We start from the raw sequence: 18,036 nt of genomic DNA, 5'->3' as shown, positions 1-18,036 counted from the left end.
AATTTGTAAGGTTTACAGCCTGTCTGTGAGTGTGTCTGTGTTTCTCTTTGAACAATCAATGATGGAAAGTAGACTTGGGATCCTCTGGACTAATAATTCAAAACATCCCCGGCTGAAGGGAAGCCTTTTATTTCAAATAGAGTCTTTATTTACTTCAGCTCTTTAAAACCAGACCTCTTGTATCAGTTTAAATCATTTCAAACAACAGAAACTTCAGAGTGAAAATATATCCTCACTCAACAACAGTAAATTGCTGCAACTGCATTTCTACAAAATGAATCACTTTAAAAAATGAAACTCTGTCTCCTCTTGACTGAAAACAGCAGCTTGTAATTAGACTGAAGTGAAAATGAAATAAAAAATCAACAACAGTTCTAACAGTGCGTAGGAAAGCATGTTTGTTGTTGTGTGTATTTGTGTGTATGAGCGCAGGTTCAGCACCTGCAGCAACAATGGCTCTGAGCAGCTGTGTGATTGTGAAGCCGGGCTGAGCAGCAGCAGGACACCAGAGTGTGTTATTACGGTCACAGTCAGCTCCCTCTGAGTCCGCAGGATTACACCAGGACGCTTTGCTGCTCCACTTTTAATGACCAGTTGTGGCAAAAGATCAGTGGACATGCAGTATAATTGCAAATGTTATGGATGTTGTAATAAGACATAACCCAAAATAGCATTTTTAGACCAGCGGCGGGGTAAACCAGTTTACATTTAGCTTCAACAGTTTTCATTGTGACCTTTTAAAAAGTACCACAGAGTGAAAGGCTCCATGTAGGATCATATGAAACAAGGTTTTTTATATTTCACCGCAGATAAAAGACTTAACACGACACATGGATGCAATTAGAGGGCCAATTATGTCAAAATTGAATGACTTATCCGCTCTGATGAAGTGCAACAAGAGAACAATTTTCTTGTTACTCATGCTGTCGTATAAACCCGGCACGTGGATTGCGTTAGCGGTAAAAGAACACCTGCTTGACCTTAAAAAGCTGCAGGCATCCGTCTTCACTCCTCTCTCTTGTGTAACACTCAAGTGCCCCATTTTTTTTTTCCTGTTGGGATGGAGGATTTTCTGGGATGTGCTCTAGTCTGCAGCGGGAGGTGTCAGCAGTTTATTCCAGTCCCATAAAAAGCCTGGGGGCTCGAGAGGAAGCAGCTGCTGAGAAATGAACATTGGTTAGAAAGACAAGCCCTCTTGAGTTTGACTTCCCTCAGGGAATGTTCCATTAATGCCGTGATAGATTTATGAGCCTCTTGACATTTGCACACTTTGTTTGGTCATTACAGTGAAAGTAAAACAGGTGTAAGTGTGAGCGTTTTTTACAAACAAACTTTAATGATCCTGTCCCTTCCAACAAAACTCATGTTGTTCTTGTTTGAGTTTGGTAATGACCGTGTTTTCTTGGAGCAAAAACCTCTTTAACATTCCATTTGTATTCACCCCGGCAAGATAAAACAGCACATATTGTGCCTCAGCACCATTAAAAACCCAAAGCTGGCAGCACATCAATCTGGTTCATTTTGGAGGTGAGACAATTATGTTGATCATGTTTCATTTTACTTTGTTTATGTGTCTTCACAGAGCGTTCTTTAAACAAGCTCTCTGTGTTGGCTCGCAGGAAGAAAAATTCTTGTGCTTTCCCCAGGAACCCTGGGTAACATGACCAGCTTTGGAACAAGATAGCACAGATCACTGTCACCTTGTTAGAAGCACAAGCATCCCCCATACCAATCGCTAGCACAAAGCTTATGTAAGCCATTTGACGTTGATGTGCTTGAGCTGTGCCTGTGTGTCAGTGGGTTCAGTGTTTTCATGTGCATGTGTACAGTATGTGTGTTTAATTTTCCATGTAGTCACTGCCCTTAAGTCTGGGACTTACCAACGGGTCTGGACCTGCTCTCCTCACTTCCAATACAGCCTTGTGGGCTGCCAGTAATCCCTTGAATACTAAGGGAGAGGGGTGGGGCTGGCAGGCAGGGTGGGGGTGGAAGAGGTGTTTGGAGATGGATAAAAAATGTTGGTATGGAGTGCATCCCTACAGGTAGTGCCAAGAGCGCGGCTTTGTGTCTGGGAATTCTAGCATTGGATAAAGCCGGCGGTGAAGTCCAGCAGAGCTCGCTGCTCTTCTTCAGTCAGTCTGTAGTCATCCAGAGTAAACAGAAATCCACTGCCTGCCCAGAAATAGACCACACGCACCTGGCACATGCCATGCTTTTCCACTGGTGGATCTCTCTCCTGAAGTTGGACAGTCATAGCGAGGTGCACAACCTAGTTTTCTTAAATTTGCTGCATGAGGCTGCATGTGTGTTTTGTGCATGCAGAGGGAGGTTGCATCAGTTATTGCACTTGGAACTTTACAGCAGATGAGTAGTCTTATACTGAAAGTGTTGGAGCAAATAGAGGTCTGCATGAGTCAAGGCCTGGAACATCGGATTTGCACTCCAGCCTCAAATTACACCGACCTGCATTCAGTTTCTGCTCAATTCACAACTTTAAAGTTAAGTTCATTTGGAGAGAGTTCTAACTTAAAGCAAAACCAAGCATGCTAAAACATATGAACATGCACAGCACTTACTCAAATAAACCCTTTATTAAGTGTGAAATAATGAAGAAAAAAGAATGAACTGTGTTTAAAATCGTGGTAGAAATCATCTCCAAAACAGTGTCCCAGTTTTTACTTCTTACGTAAAACCTTCTCTCCCTTTGCTGTAATTAAAATGCACACACACACACACACACACACACACACACAAACACACACACACATGCATGCACTGACAAGTGAAGTACGCGCAACATCCACCTCCACAACACAGCTCTCTTACAAGTGGAAACATTTCATGTGTTTTTATTTGGCTCTGAAAAATCTTCCACTCTGATGTGATAATTTAACATTGATGTTTATTTCAATTTTTTTTTAAAGTATTTACAAAAGCAAATTTAAAAAATATAAGTGCACTATGAAAAATATGATAAACTGTCAAAATGTGAAATGATTTTAGTCCTACAACAAAAAAAAGAAGCTGGATTCATTATTTTTAAAAAGATGTGCAAAAAGCATCACACTTCAGATGAAAGTAATAAAGTTATCCTGAAATAAAAAGGCAATAACCTGCCTCTAAGTTTCTATGAAAGAACAGGAAAAAAAACCCATCAAATGTGTGTTTTGAGTCTGAATGACTTCCTTTAAAACCAACACCACAACCACATACCCTGACCCACACTACCTAGAGACAACAGGCTGGCTGTAAATCCTGAGCTGGAGAAAAACATGGTGTCATCACTCTCTCAAACACTGATATTACTCATGGCTTTGGCAGCTTGGGCGGTTTCATAAGGACAAGCTGACATTCAATTATTAACACAAACACAGTGACAAAAAAGCATTGACTAAATCACGTGGGTTGCAGAACAAACAAAGCACGTAAAACTGATGGACGGTTCCCGTGAATCTCACTCCAGCCTCTCAGTCAGAGGGAGTTCCCACACGTTGGACTGTCCCTGCGGTTGTTTGCTGTCCTTTATGGTGTTACTCTCTCCAAAAACACCTGGGCATTATCTCCAGGAAAACCCCAGCAACCACTTAGCACCTTTAACTATGACCTTTCCATGAAGATGATATGGAAAACAAGAATGCCCCTGACAATCGTCATCTGTGGAAACAGTCTTCTTCCATTCAGGTCACTGAGTCCTTAAGTCCTTTGGGATTTCTTTGACCGCATACCATTTAAACGTTTTACATGTCAAACTGACTTTAAAACATGTTTATCACTTCTTTACAAAATCTGTCCCTCCAACAAATAAGTTAATTTATTTCAAGACAGATCATTTTTACTACTGCTTGGAAAAATATATACAAAATATGATTTATTTAAAGAAGTTCATGGGTCGATGTGCGTTCATCATGATAATGGCAGAGCTCACAAGAGGAAAGGTCGACCCCAAAGTTCCTCCTCACTTTAAATATTTTGTTCCTCTCGTCCACATTATTGTCGTCCTCTTTATCTCTGCTGCTTGCTCCTCTCTGTGGTCCCAAACATATCTCGTCCATCTCGGCTTATGTTTGAGGCGAGGCCCCCGCATTGTGTGATTTTAGCTACACTTGCAGGACTTCACAATCATATTGGACATCTGCTCCACCTGAAAGTGAAAATCAACAGCAACACGATAAATCTTCTGAAAGTGTTGCTCGCAAATCAAACATTTCACCTCAGGATGGAGGTCACTTGGCGGCGGAATAGATACCTTGTGTTGCCTGCCCACGTAGTAAAGGATTGGCAGTGGCTCTAGCGCCTGAGGAACACAGCAGGGCTGGGCAGAGGCTCCTGGGTTGTGATGCTTATACAAGGCCAAAATCTGTAAACAATTATATGAGGCAAAGCTTGAACACAGAGAACTCGGCTAAGGACTTCATTTCCAACATGACACGAGCCAAAGCATTTCAAGAACCCAAGAGGCCCGAGAGACTAACAAGTTATATAACCAGAGTGCTGTTGTTAAAATCAAGTTAGCAGCCTCAAAGTGACGCTTCTCAAACATCTTTGTATGTTAAAAATGTACTTTCTGATTTAATTATTTCTTCATTGATAGTAATTTATTGTTTATGCATGACCTTTTCCATTTTCATTTACTGAAACTGAGCATGAATATCTGAACCAGATTGCATGTTAAGTTTATTTAATAAGTTCAGTCATGTTCACATCTGCAAATACTCGGCCTGCACGAGAGGAAAATGTGGGATGCTAAGTGACCAATAATAAGGGGTGAATTATCATAACTCACTTCCTTTGTCGATTAGCTGTTCTTAATATTTTACACATCTGTTTTTGCAACATATCCCTCCTGTCATGAATCTAAAACAAATCCCAAAAGCATTTTGTTTTCCTCTTAAAAATGAATACCAAATAATCTGCGGGTAGATTATCTGCAGCTTCATCTGACTGTGAGAAAGCATGGTCATCATATTCAGGCCTCCATACAGGAAGTGAAGTGCACACGTACTACGTTAAAAAAAGCATACTTTTTCTTGTTATTGCATAAACATACAGACTTTCAGGATGTGTTCATAGCGGATGCTCATGTCACAATTACAATGAAATTGTGATTAATCGTGCAGCCGTAGCACATAGCTGAAGTTACGTAACTTTGGTTATTTTAACTCAACCACACTGTGTAGTGAAACCTGTAGGAGGAGATTTTGTCCCCAGACTGGACCAAAGTGTGACTGTTTTGCAACATCAGCCACATCTCAATTGGCTATGGGGTTGGTTGTCACACTATGGGGTTGGTGGTCACACACTATGGGGTTGGTTGTCACACACTATGGGGTTGTCACACACTATGGGGTTGGTGGTCACACACTATGGGGTTTGTGGTCTGGTCACACACTATGGGGTTTGTGGTCACACACTATGGGGTTGTCACACACTATGGGGTTGGTTGTCACACACTATGGGGTTGATGGTCACACACTATGGGGTTGGTGGTCACACACTATGGGGTTGGTTGTCACACACTATGGGGTTTGTGGTCACACACTATGGGGTTGTCACACACTATGGGGTGGATGGTCACACACTATGGGGTTGGTTGTCACACACTATGGGGTTGGTTGTCACACACTATGGGGTTGGTTGTCACACACTATGGGGTTGGTTGTCACACACTATGGGGTTGGTTGTCACACACTATGGGGTTGGTTGTCACACACTATGGGGTTGGTTGTCACACACTATGGGGTTTGTTGTCACACACTATGGGGTTGGTTGTCACACTCTATGGGGTTTGTTGTCACACACTATGGGGTTTGTTGTCACACACTATGGGGTTGGTTGTCACACTCTATGGGGTTTGTTGTCACACACTATGGGGTTTGTTGTCACACACTATGGGGTTGGTTGTCACACTCTATGGGGATGGTTGTCACACACTATGGGGTTTGTTGTCACACACTATGGGGTTGGTTGTCACACTCTATGGGGATGGTTGTCACACACTATGGGGTTGGTTGTCACACACTATGGGGTTGGTTGTCACACACTATGGGGTTTGTTGTCACACTCTATGGGGTTGGTTGTCACACTCTATGGGGATGGTTGTCACACACTATGGGGTTTGTTGTCACACACTATGGGGTTGGTTGTCACACACTATGGGGTTGGCGTGCCAACCAACCCGTGTGACAATCAACCCCGTTCTCCCCTACACCTTTCATTGACCCTCCAACATGTATTTTTGGGAGTCATTAGAAATCGCCCTTTTCTCTCATTGAGGTATGTGAGGATCTCTTTCAGCCCGAGCTGCCTAACCTCTGATATCAGTTGCTGACTGTAGTGAGGTGTTGCTTCATACCTGAGAATATTTGTTTTCAGCATTCCAGATATAGGTGCAGGACCCCATGCAGTAGTTAGCATGATAGCCTGTTGGCTTGTGTATCCACTTCCAGCCCAGATCTTTCCTGAAGTCGATGTACAAGCTCCGCACGCAGCACGTCTCAGTCTGGCTGCAGGGTGAGGAAAAAAGGGATTTTTTTAAGAGTCATGAAATGGCTTAGAGATTTTTAAAGCATACTTTAAAAATGTATTCATGTTAAAGCTTCACTTCTGATACTTTTCATTTAAACTACACACGTCCCTGAGATGTTTATCTGGTGAGCTTTTCAGAAGTCTCTACGGTTTTAAACAAGACCCCCAAGATTTACTCTGTTTACCCAGATGAAAGTCTGGTGAAAATCAAAACCTGTCTCCTAAAAGCCGGAGACAGCGCTCCAGTCCAGCGGCGGCTCGGGAGACGGAGTGAGTTTGTGGTTTAAACCTTGGCCTCTCACTCTCTGTAAGACTTTTAACCCTGTTTGCTCTCCGTGTCTGGGCCTTGATCTTTAAAGGTGACATATCATGCAAAATCGACTCTAGTCTCTACCTGAAATATGTGTCCCTGGCATGTCTACAAACCCCCCGAGAATGAAAAGAATCCATTCTGCCCCTGTTTTGATTTCTCCACCTTTCTGTAAATGTGTGTGAAACGAGCCGTTTCAGTTCTCAGTGTTTTTCATACGTCACAACGCCATCCGGTCTGTAACAGGAAGTCAGAGCTCGGAGCTTGTTCAGCCCATAGACTGTATAAAATACAACTCAACCCCTCCTCCATTTTTCATTCCCTGCACACGTGTGCTAACAAGGAGCTTAGGAGGGAGGCATGCTAGTTGTAGGCTGTCTTAATAAACACAAAGGTCGGTTTTACTCCCCACGTCTGCAGATTTGAAGATCTAGTGGATTGATTTTTATTTGTCATGGAAAAGTGCTAGCGCTAGTTAGCATAGCCACATAGCTACATGTTCGTAGCTGTGTACCAAGACACACGTCGACATACTGACAAATAAAACAACAAGTAACATAGAATCTGTGACCAATCCTTCAGAAAGGTCCTGCTACAGGCGCCTCTCCGTCAGGATCAGATTCTGGATCAGATTCAGAGGGTTGAAGTAACGCGGGTCTGTGAGCAGCCGTGTATATTCAGCCAACATGTAAACATTAAATCAACGTGCTGGAGAGCCGAGGCCACACCCACTTCCTGAGGGGGCGTGGTCAGAGAGAAAACAGACTGTTCTGAGGAGGGCTGAAGAAGAGGGCTTTACAGGCAGACCAAAATCTGATTTCAAAGTGTTTTTTTGAGCATAAACTTTAAAGACATGTTTTGGGGACCTCTTAGACCAATATATGTTGATGAAAAAAGCGTGATATGTCACCTTTAAGAGGAGACCCTGTTTTGTGAAGTCACGTGTGCACGGCTGAACCAGAGGCACGTTTTGAGAATTTTCAGAAGTGCTTACGCTGTGCAGGCATCCTTCGTGTCTGTGGAGCGTTTTTTGCGGGAGGTGAGGTGAGTGCTTGTGTTTTGAGGGATGGACATGGTCAGGATGTACGGTGGTTGCGATGTCATCTTTATTAACGTTCCCATGTCACTCCTGTCCTTGGAAGTCCCAGAGACGTCGAAATTGAAGCCGTCGCTCGTCGTCTTGCCGCATTCACAGAAGAGGCGAAATTGGAAACCCTGCTCGTCCTCTGGTGAGACAGAGAATTACAACATTTAGCTTTTTAAAACAGGTCTGTTGTCTTATCTGAGAAGGTAAACACCATCTAGAAATGCTTAAGATTGCACATTGAAGAAGATCAACAACCAAAGCTCAATCATCTTACCGTTTCCTTTGAGCCATTCCTGCAGGGGCTCTGTGACATCGAAGGACAGCCATTTGTCTTTCGAGTGCTTGGTGACGAATCGGGAAGAAAGGTAGCGAGCGTCGGCCCCCAGACCCTTGTACAGCTCCACCCTCTGCTCTTTATCTATGTTGGTGTTCTTGATGAGCATCCGTAGCTCTGCGTTAGTCAGCAGGCGATAGTCCCCAACACTTTGTCGAATGTCCGAGAGATTGAAGAACATCGGGATGTTTTGGGAGTTCTTGTTGATTTCTGTGTTATTTGTACCTGTGGGTTAAAACAGGCAATTAGGAGATTTTATGAAACCAGTTTAGGCGGGTAAGCCCAAGCTAGAATTAAAACAAACAGAGGTCCTAAAGACATGTGTTAGAAAGAAACCTTATCTATAACAAGAAGGAGATTACAGACTTTGAATCAGGATTATTAAGAACAGAAAGGTGTTTCTCCTCTCCTCACGCTTCAGGCCTTATTTTCTACCAGGTTCTTGATCCAGGACCAACTTCATGAGGACGAGGTATAAGAAATCAATTTTTGGTCTTGGAGCTCTGGTGAGTTTGTGATTGTCGAGCTCTGGAGTGTCATTATGTGGTCGACCACGATTTCAGTCTTAAGACCTAATCACTGTGACGCCATGCTCGAGGCTACAGTCACCTCTAGGACAATCCATACAGTCTGTGGATGTAACTCTATCTGGAATCAGCAACATCCTGATTTCTGTTCTCATTTTCAGCTATACTGAAACATTTAATGATGTACTTTTAAACATGGTGGTCACACCTTTCTAACTGCTAAGCAGCTCCAGATGATCCACCTAGTGGCGTGTCCAGAGGGGTGGCCAAGGGTGGCACTGGCACCCCTTGAAATCCAATTGGCCACCCCAGGGGCCACCCCAAAATCCTAAATTAAGATTGGCTGTTTGCCTTGTCAGAGGTAGGTTTTCTGTTCAAATCTATAATTTTGGATGAGTTAAAAGGCTGACAGTAGATTTCCTTATTAGTGCCCTCAAATGTGACTTTGAAAAAACATCTTTTGTAAGTCCTTAAAGAATTAAGCTTAGAAGATGTATGCCATTTTGTCATGTTTTATTTTTAAGTCAAAGGAATAAAACAACTGTTTAATACTTTAATGAAAGTAGGTTGTGAAGACAGAAAGGGTAAATGTTATTTATTTGTAAATGCACTGGCCACCCCTGCCTATGTGAGAGCCTCAGTTGGGCCACCACGGTCAAAAAGTTCTGGACACCCCCCTGAGTCCACTAGAGTCTAATTATAAAGTCATGTCTGTGTCAACTAACGCTAGTATCAGTGTTGTAGTCGGGTCACCAAACCTAAAGTCCAAGTCAAGTCTGGAGTCCTCAATGTTCAAGAGCAAGTTGATACTTGTAGAATCCAAGTCAAATCCCAATTACCGGAGTCCAGTCCTCACTAATATCGTTATACATTATAAAGGAGGACCCTGTTTCAACAGTCCAAGAAGGCGAATGCGACCTCTCACATACTTTTCTGGGTTCATCCTGGACAGATGTCTGTTAAAGTTTGAGTTCGTTTTTGTCGTCTTTTCGATGCTAAATATCAAACACGTTGCTCTGATCTTTCTGAAAAATCTTTGAAAGCAAAACTCATGAATCGTAGTGCCTAGTTGAGGCATCCTGGTAAGAACTGCACGTGAACATGCATGCAGGTTAACACACATGCCAGCCCTCACTTGACATTGAATAAATTATGAAGGCCTTGTACCAAAAATCAGTCTTTCTGATAAGTCAGAGTTCTTCTCTCCATCTTCCGAGTCCTAACGCAGCGAATGCTCGAGTCCAAGTCCAAGTTTGAGTCATCAGTGCTCATGTAGGGACTCCAGAATGACAACACTGGCTAATGTTAATTAATCTACAGCAGTATCTCTTGAAAACAAAATTTAGCATTTTTTACAACATGGCTGTAGAAGAAATAAATGGTTTTAGGAAACAGTTACTGGAAAAGTAGTTCAAATAGTTCTGTAGAAGTTTGTTTTCTTTTGCTGCGCCCCCTGAACTAACTTCTGAAACATTGATTATATTCAGATTGTACAAACATCACTGCACTTTGCCTTATCTGGATGTTAATGACTTTTTTTCCACAAAGTTCATAAGAAAAAAAGTCTTCAGTGTTTTGACATAATTTCGTAATAGCAGTTTTAACAGTGTTGCTCAATAATCCCGGCTCCAGCCAAACATCCATCTCTTCCAGCTGCTGTGAAGTTGGCCTTAAAGAGTGTTTTGTTGTCTTACAGTATCCCTGCCTATATTTGCAACATTTATTCCTGAGCTCGCCCATATCATGAGAGCAGGAACATTCCCCTCGCAGCATGATAGAAAACAGAGCCAAGCTACTGAAGGCTTAACATTATAAATCTACCAGCGTTACATTACAAAGGATTAAGTCGGACGAAGATGTGCAGAGATAAGGGCAGAAAGATGGATGATGGAGTTCAAAACACAGAGTAGTCAGAGAGGAGGAGAGAGAGGAGGTGCAGGACGGGGTTTACTTAATGCTAAGAAAACAGCAAAGTGAAGAATGCGCTCATGAATAAAAGTCACAGTTGTGAGGAGTGGGAGGATATGAGTGGGGGTTGCAGAGAAATTGGAGATGTGTATGAATGGATCCAGGGTCTGGCCCGGGTCCAAACCTTGAACTCTGCCTGAGCCTGCCAGAGCCGGGATTCACCGCTCTCAAGTCCAGGAATTACTCTCTGACAGCAGCTACGGCCCAGCCTCGCATACTTGAGCTGCATAGTTGATCTGGGCTGTACCAGGATCTCCCATGCCGCCGCTGCTGCTTGTGTATCACGTACCACTACCACCATCTGTGTTGTTATATAGGTAGAGTTTCACCCACTGCAGTAACACCACAACTGAAACTGCCAAGACCTGGTGTGAAAGCGTAAAGGGAAACGAGATGACATTTCACAGGTCCCACCCAGGGCTGAGTGAAATGTGTGGTTGTAAGAGCATGAATGGAAACGCAGAGCATCACAACAGAGTACAGTATGAAAGAGAGGTGAACTGACAGGCGTGCACCGAGCACGGAAAGTCATCTTCCCAGGCTAGTTCGTGTAATGTAAGATAAATGTGTTAAGGGTTAGAGAAGTGTTTACGAAACAGGAAATCATGTCAGTTCCCCAAGAAGCATATTGGCTGTAGCAGTATAATCACAGTGAAGCCTATTCTTCATTTCTTCTTTCAAATGAACACAGCTTGCATTCATTCTGGAGTCATTTCACAGCACTCCTCGGTGATCAAAGCGCGACACAGTGAGGGAACAAATTAAGTTGTTTCCCAATATTCGGTGGAGAAGTAGGCCTCGCTCTCCAGGAGAGGTGCAAAGATAGCACCCCAGCCTGTGTACTGACATGGGTGTGGGGGGGGATTTGTGTGTTGAATCAGGTAAGCCCGGGCCAGCTGTTGTGACAGGTAGGGAGACAGCTCTGTAATTACCAGTGTGAGGAACCAGATTCCAGCAACAGGCTAAATACCTGCCTCCTTCATATGCTCGGGCTCCACCCTCCCAGCAGCCCACTCGTCCATGTCTCGTTTCTCCACACCACCCTGTCCATTCCCTGTAGCCGCTCCATCTTAGATACAATAACTATCCCAGTAGCAGTGGACTCCCTTTAATTCTGAATGGAGCACAGTGGCTGGTTCCCAATGGAGGAAAGCATTTCCTCTGTAAACAAGCTGAATTATAGCTGGAGCCGAACCACGTTAAATAGGAGAGGTGAATTTATGTGGGATCCAAGGAGGGGAAGTAGCAGCTCAACTGGCTGGAGGAATTCAGCCTAATTCACCACACAATTATCATGATGGAGACTAAAACTATTAAGGTCTAAAACGCTCTGCACACAAAAATGCTTCCCAGTAGGCTGCAGGGTATCAGGAAAGTGTGATTCCAACAATAAAAGAACCACAAAGTGAAGTTACGAGAGGAGTGTTAACGAATATGAAAATAAAACTTGCTCTGCAGCTGGGTTCTGTTATAATTACATTGTTTAAACACAGTCATGCGTCTTTTACTGTCACAGAAGCACTTAGCATGGAGTTTCTCCCACACCCACATTGTGAGTTCATGTTAGGCCTACACATGAAGACTTGGCGATCGCCCCTTTCCAAGTGTGTGCAGGGTGAGTCTGTTATAGAGGAACTGAGCGTTAAGACAGCGGATGATTCTCTTCGCTCGCATTCCATAGAGGTAGGAAACACATGCTCCCCATGGGCACTGCTTGCACCGGACCTGAGTCACTCAAGATCTCAGTGGCCATCAGCCTGCCTTCCTTCCTGCCAAGCTGCCCCGTCACAAACATGCTGCAGGCCCGCTGATAATAAGCTCAGGAAGCCCAGCGGGGAGAGGAGCGGGAGGAAAGAAGACAGGCAAAGGTTAGGTCTAAGTAAGGCTTGAAATTAAAACTGAAACTTAGAAATGGAGATGATGGAGAACAAGTGACAGGATAAGCAAGGGAGAACCCAAGCCTCAAGTTACAGGAAACCCCCAATCCCTGAGGGAGCCAGACAGAGAGAGAAAATGAAAGAGAGAGGGAGAAAGAGTGCATTTCATGTTTTCTCTCATGTCATTTTCCTCCTGTTCTTTGGTTTTCATGTAAGCACAACAAAATCAGGCCTGCCCTTCATTTTGAGAATCCCTTTGTTCTGGTTTTTGGTCTGCACACTCCTGAGCATGGTCCATCTACTCATGTGTTTCTTTTGAAGTGGTGGATAAAAGAGGTATAGTGTGGATGCCTGCCTGATAGGGTGATGAGTATAGACATGTAGAGAACAATAGAGCAAAGAAACCCTAACCAAAAAAAAAAAAAATCTGTTTATCATAACAGTTTGGGAGTCATTGCACAATTACAGCCAAAATCCATTTGGCTGAACAAACAGCACAGCTAGCCAAACAAACAGTGCTAATAAAGCAGTAAAAATGCCATGGATACCATGAAAGCAACACTGAGCATCAGGCCAGATGCAGAGCAAAGTTCTGCTAACAAGTAACGCCTGTGATCTCTGAACTCATGGAGTTGCCTGAAGATGTTGGGAGGAGATCAGAAGAGGTACACATGTTGGGGGAATTTATGGACAAGATGGGGAATGACACCAGCCAAGAGGCAAATACTTAATTTGGGCTGTAGCCAATGTGTTTGTCCATCATGGTGAGTGCTTTGAGGCTTTTTTGTGAAGGATGAGAACTTAAACTACCTGCTTTAACAACAGGATACCTTCTACCATGATACATATTCAGCAGCTCTTGTTCTAGATGGGATTTTTTAAGGTCCACTGTTAATATGGGATCTAAAAAGTGCAGTGCATCTCTTGGATCTTAGCTTTCGTGTGTGTTTGAGCAGTTTGTCCTAAGTGCCTATAACAGTAAGTGCATAAATCTCAGTCATGCTGTGTGACATTTATAGTGCTGTAGTTAAGCATTTAGCCATGGCCTTCATTTTTAACAGCGGGTGTCTCTGTGCATCTGGTACTCACCGGTCATGTTGAACTTGTGCAGCACCTTGGCAAAGTACTCCTCCTCCTCTTGCTCTGTGACGATGTCAGTCTGGACCTCAGTCTGCTGCTCCTTCAGCATCTCTCTGGTGCTGTTGTAGAGCGACAGCAGGGTGCTGGGGATGTCCTCATCGTCTCCAGCCTGATCCGGCTCCGGCTCTTTTGGCAAGCGCAGTTTGCTAAGAATCTGGCTCCTGATGGCCTCGATGCGCTTTTTCTTCACCATTTCCAGGTCCAGTGTCTTACAGGTGGACATACCACTCACGTTTCCCACTGTGTACACCACCATGAGCATCAGGAACACCAGCTTCATGGTGCCAACCTTGTCTGTTTGCAAGCACTTCTTCTCTCTGCAAATCCTCCCTCACCTTTCCTTCACTGCCTGCCTCGGACAGGGGATGCTTAGTGAGCAGTGAATCACTCAATGGAGAGGTGTTGGTGACGCAAGGTGTTTACACACGGCAGAACAATTAAAGCAGTGTGGAGAGTCCTGTGAGTTTAGGACTGCTGGTGCCTCCGCTGTCGCTGCTGCTGCTGTGAAAAACCACCTAACACTTGTGTCCTCTTTGCATAGAGGCAGGTGGAGAGAGTCCCAGTGGGCAGACAGACGTGGAAAGATGAGCCAGCCTCTGACTCAGCCACACAGGTAACACAATGACGTCTCAGATGCTAAAGGGAGTCCAAAGTGAAGCTGTCAAAAGCTAACAGAGCACTGAGACAGCGCCCTCAGGAGACCTCAACAGCACCCAACACTCCAAAACAAACTACCAACACTCAGCAGGACTGGTTCTGTTCCTACAGAACCAACCTGGACTTGGTACGATTTCAAGACTCCACCCCTCAATATGAAAGCTGTCGTACTTGATGCAAGTATATATTTGCCTCCACGTGTCAGCTGTATTGCTCACCAGGGAGTCTCTTTTTACATGCCCTCAGAGAACAGCCGAGCAAATGTGGAGGGAGCCGTGTAACACTCAGCGGAATAAAGAGCAGTGTTGGCAGAGCTGAACTTCACTAACATCTGAGTCCAAGGCTAATCAGCTGATGTAGCTTTCTGTCTGTCTGACCCTCACAAGCTCTTCACTAATCATTCAGGACTGCTCTGTATGTAGATGTAGAATAAATCTTCTTTTAATGCCTCTAAGGAAGAGAGAATTAAAACGATAAGCCCTGAGTGCTAAGTGGAAGAAAATGGCCTTCCTATTTCTCTGTTTTTGAAGTTTGATCAGATGACCTCCAGCTTCCTTTACAGCCCAGATAAAGAACTCTCAGGGGTTTTGAGTCGCCCCAGTGCTAATCAAATGTCCACTGTGTATTTAAACCTTGCTTATTGTACATCAGTCACAACTCTATCACTTATCCATTAAGATATGACCCCAGAGGAAAACATCTGATCTGATTAACTTGTAACACTCCTCACTCTGACTACCTCTTTTTTAAAAATACCAGCATGTGATCTGTGTAAAGCTGCAGCTGACAAAAAACATAGCTTTCAACACTTCCAGTGTATTCCTTCTTCACAGACTACAGAGATGAAGAGTCTTTAACTCAATCTTCATCCTCAAACACAAAGATATGTCAGTGTTGCTCTCTTTGTATCCAGCCTGAGATTAAAAAAAAAAAACAAACAGGTCACGGAGGGATGCTGTGAGAAGATAAGACCACAGCTAAACTCTCCGTCTGTCAATCAAACACTGTCCTCCTGTAACAAAAGTGTGACACACCTTCTCTTTAAACGAGCGTAGCATCCAGAAACAGCAGCAGTAGCTGGAGCAGCAGTCTTTCGTGGCTCACGCTGTTGTGGGAATCAGATTGAAGTCGTCTCTCTCCCCTGTTTGTCAATCCATCGGTTGTGCCCTCAGAAAGCTCTCTCTTGATGTCCTCTGACACAACTCCCTCTTCACACCTCTATTTAACTCGCCGTCTCTCTCCCTTTCTCCCTGAGCGCTCCCTCTCTCCTGGTGCTTGTCAGAGCTTGCTGGTGACAAAGTGATTTGTGGGAGCTCCGAGCTCAGCTAACTTTTCTCTCTTGCTCTGCCTCTCTCTCTCTCTCTCTCTCTCTCTCTCTCTCCCCCCTCTAACCCGTCTTTTTTCTGGTTCCTGTTGCTTGTCTAATAGAGCGAGGAGCTCTCCGCCCAGGAAATGAGGGTAACGGCTGCACTGTAACACATCTGCTGTTTAACAGAGCTCTGCTGCCTGCCCTCTGTCCACATCAGGAAGCCAAGAGCTGAACATGCTGAATAACCGTCTTTAGAGGCAGCAGCTCTCTCACACACTCACCGGCCTGTTTGACACTGAGGTCGTGATGACTGACATGTCAACAAGCCTTGCAAAGCCCCAATGTCTCGCCAGATTTACCTGGTGGCTGTGAAGGTGAAGACCAGCCAGGCCAAAGGACTGAGACACTAGCAGCAGGTCTAAAAGTAGAACAGCACCAAAGCCAACAGCAGGGCAGGACTGTGGTGTGCACTGTCCCAGGTCTTGCTTCTGTTTAGAAGTCGGGTTTGTGTATTTTCAAAAGGAAAGCTAGACTTAAACAAACTTGTGATGGTTTCATTTTGTCTGTGTCTGAGGGATGAATCAACGGGGAAGTAACCATTGAAATTGCAAAAGTACACTCTTCAGTCTTGGGAATTTTAAGTTCTTGCCCTGAATGTGTTTCCAGTGAATGTCTGTTGTCCTTTATCCAGTGTGACAGCTGTTAAGAATGAGCCATTCATCAACACTGGCAAGTTTCGTTGACATTTCATACAAGGAAACAAAAGTCAGAAATCCCCTCTGAGGAGCAGTAGTAAGAGAAAACAACAGTCCCCCTAACAGAGGCCATGTGGGTTATTCTTCTACTGAGTAGACTTCCTTATGTCTCTGATCACAGTTAATGATTAGGGGATGAGATCAAAACGAGTGTGGCTTTTAAATGTCAGTACGTGTTACTGTAACTTGTCATGTTGTGTTGCTCTGTCAGCTTTGATGGGTGTGCACTCCCACCTAGTGGTGTAACATGGAACAACAACACATTTGATGGCATTGGCATTAATGTCATGTATAAGTAAATGCTTTGCTTTTTCTATTCTTATCCACACTTAAAGTCCTAACACACAAACAGTCTCAAACAACTACACAAAGCAATCATATCAGGAGCATTTATGAATAAGTTAAAGCTGCTGTGAGGAACTTTTGTTTTGTATCAATTCTGGCGCCCCCTTGTGGACAAAGTGATACCTCTTATCTCTTGTCCTATACATGCAAAAGTAGTGTTTTCAACAAAAGCCTCATCCTGTTGTGTTCAACAGTCAACTTTATCAGGCAATGTGATTATTTTCCATGAAAACAGTCGAATAAAGGCTGTTTCTGAAGCGAGATGTCCATCATCTGGTCTGACACCTACCCCCTCAGGGCGGTTTCAGGCATTAAAAATGACAACAGAGAAGGTGCCAGTGTTGCTGCTGATGGACTTGTTTGCTATTGAAGGTTATAAAGAGGCATCAGTATCATTTTCAGTCTGTTTCTAAGCCAGTTCCAAACTCCTCACAGGGCCTTTAAGGATGCCGTCAAATACAGTAACTCATCTTCTTCTAGTGTTTTTAGTCTGTGAGGTAAAAAACGGCAGCAGAAGACAAAGGCTTCTTTCTGTGTTTAAATAACAAAGATGGATCCAATTACACAATCAAGGGCATCTGAAAACTATGAGACGAAGAAAACATCAAAGCTGTATAAACAGGGGAAACCACAGAGGAGACACTGTGGTAAATTTTGCAACACAAGCGTCCTTGTCATGCACACGAAGCCTGATTCTCAGCCAGGGTTCGGCTCTATTGTCTTCGGTCTGCATTGGTCTCTAAACACGGTGCATGGGATTACGAACAAAACAACCTCTTAGCTTTTACTGACCTCTAACAAGCAGCACATCTGAACAAGTCCTCCATGGGGTATTTCATACCCTTCACCACAAGGCCTTGATGCCAGCACTTCAAGGTGTCAGTGTGTCTCTGAGCACATGAGTGCAACACAGTCTGCTTTCCCATCATTCACAGGGAGCTTCTAAATGATTCCTGCGTGATTGGATGAACTCCAAAGCATCTGAGCCAGACGAGCTAGAGAGGAATAAAAATCACAGTCAACAGAGAGAACAGATCCACTATAAATCATGTAACCACATTAGAAGTGCTCCTGCTTACACGCCATAAATGTGTCAGACTAACATGATTCTTTCAACTCTCTCTTTGGTGACTGATCTTTGAAAACTGTTTATTGATCAATTACTTGGTGTTTGTGCAAGAAGTGAATGTAAATGTATGGTG

At 43.9% G+C, this 18,036-nt stretch overlaps 1 protein-coding gene across 1 annotated transcript; it reads right to left on the bottom strand.

Moving 5' to 3' along the window:
- Positions 1-2,574: 2,574 nt before the first annotated feature.
- Positions 2,575-17,773, bottom strand: tgfb1a (transforming growth factor, beta 1a). The gene is made up of 6 exons (XM_034700876.1): positions 13,718-17,773; positions 8,197-8,481; positions 7,830-8,061; positions 6,353-6,503; positions 4,247-4,357; positions 2,575-4,141 (listed from the first exon to the last, which is right to left on the bottom strand). The coding sequence occupies exons 1-6, from the start codon at positions 14,046-14,048 to the stop codon at positions 4,094-4,096; spliced, it is 1,158 nt and encodes a 385-aa protein (XP_034556767.1). The 5' UTR covers positions 14,049-17,773; the 3' UTR covers positions 2,575-4,093.
- Positions 17,774-18,036: the final 263 nt, after the last annotated feature.

The sequence above is a fragment of the Notolabrus celidotus genome, chromosome 14, assembly GCF_009762535.1.
Source record: "Notolabrus celidotus isolate fNotCel1 chromosome 14, fNotCel1.pri, whole genome shotgun sequence".
Lineage (NCBI taxonomy): Eukaryota > Metazoa > Chordata > Actinopteri > Labriformes > Labridae > Notolabrus > Notolabrus celidotus.
The sequence above is the reverse complement of the archived record's forward strand: the minus strand, read 5'-3'. Positions and strand labels throughout refer to the sequence as shown.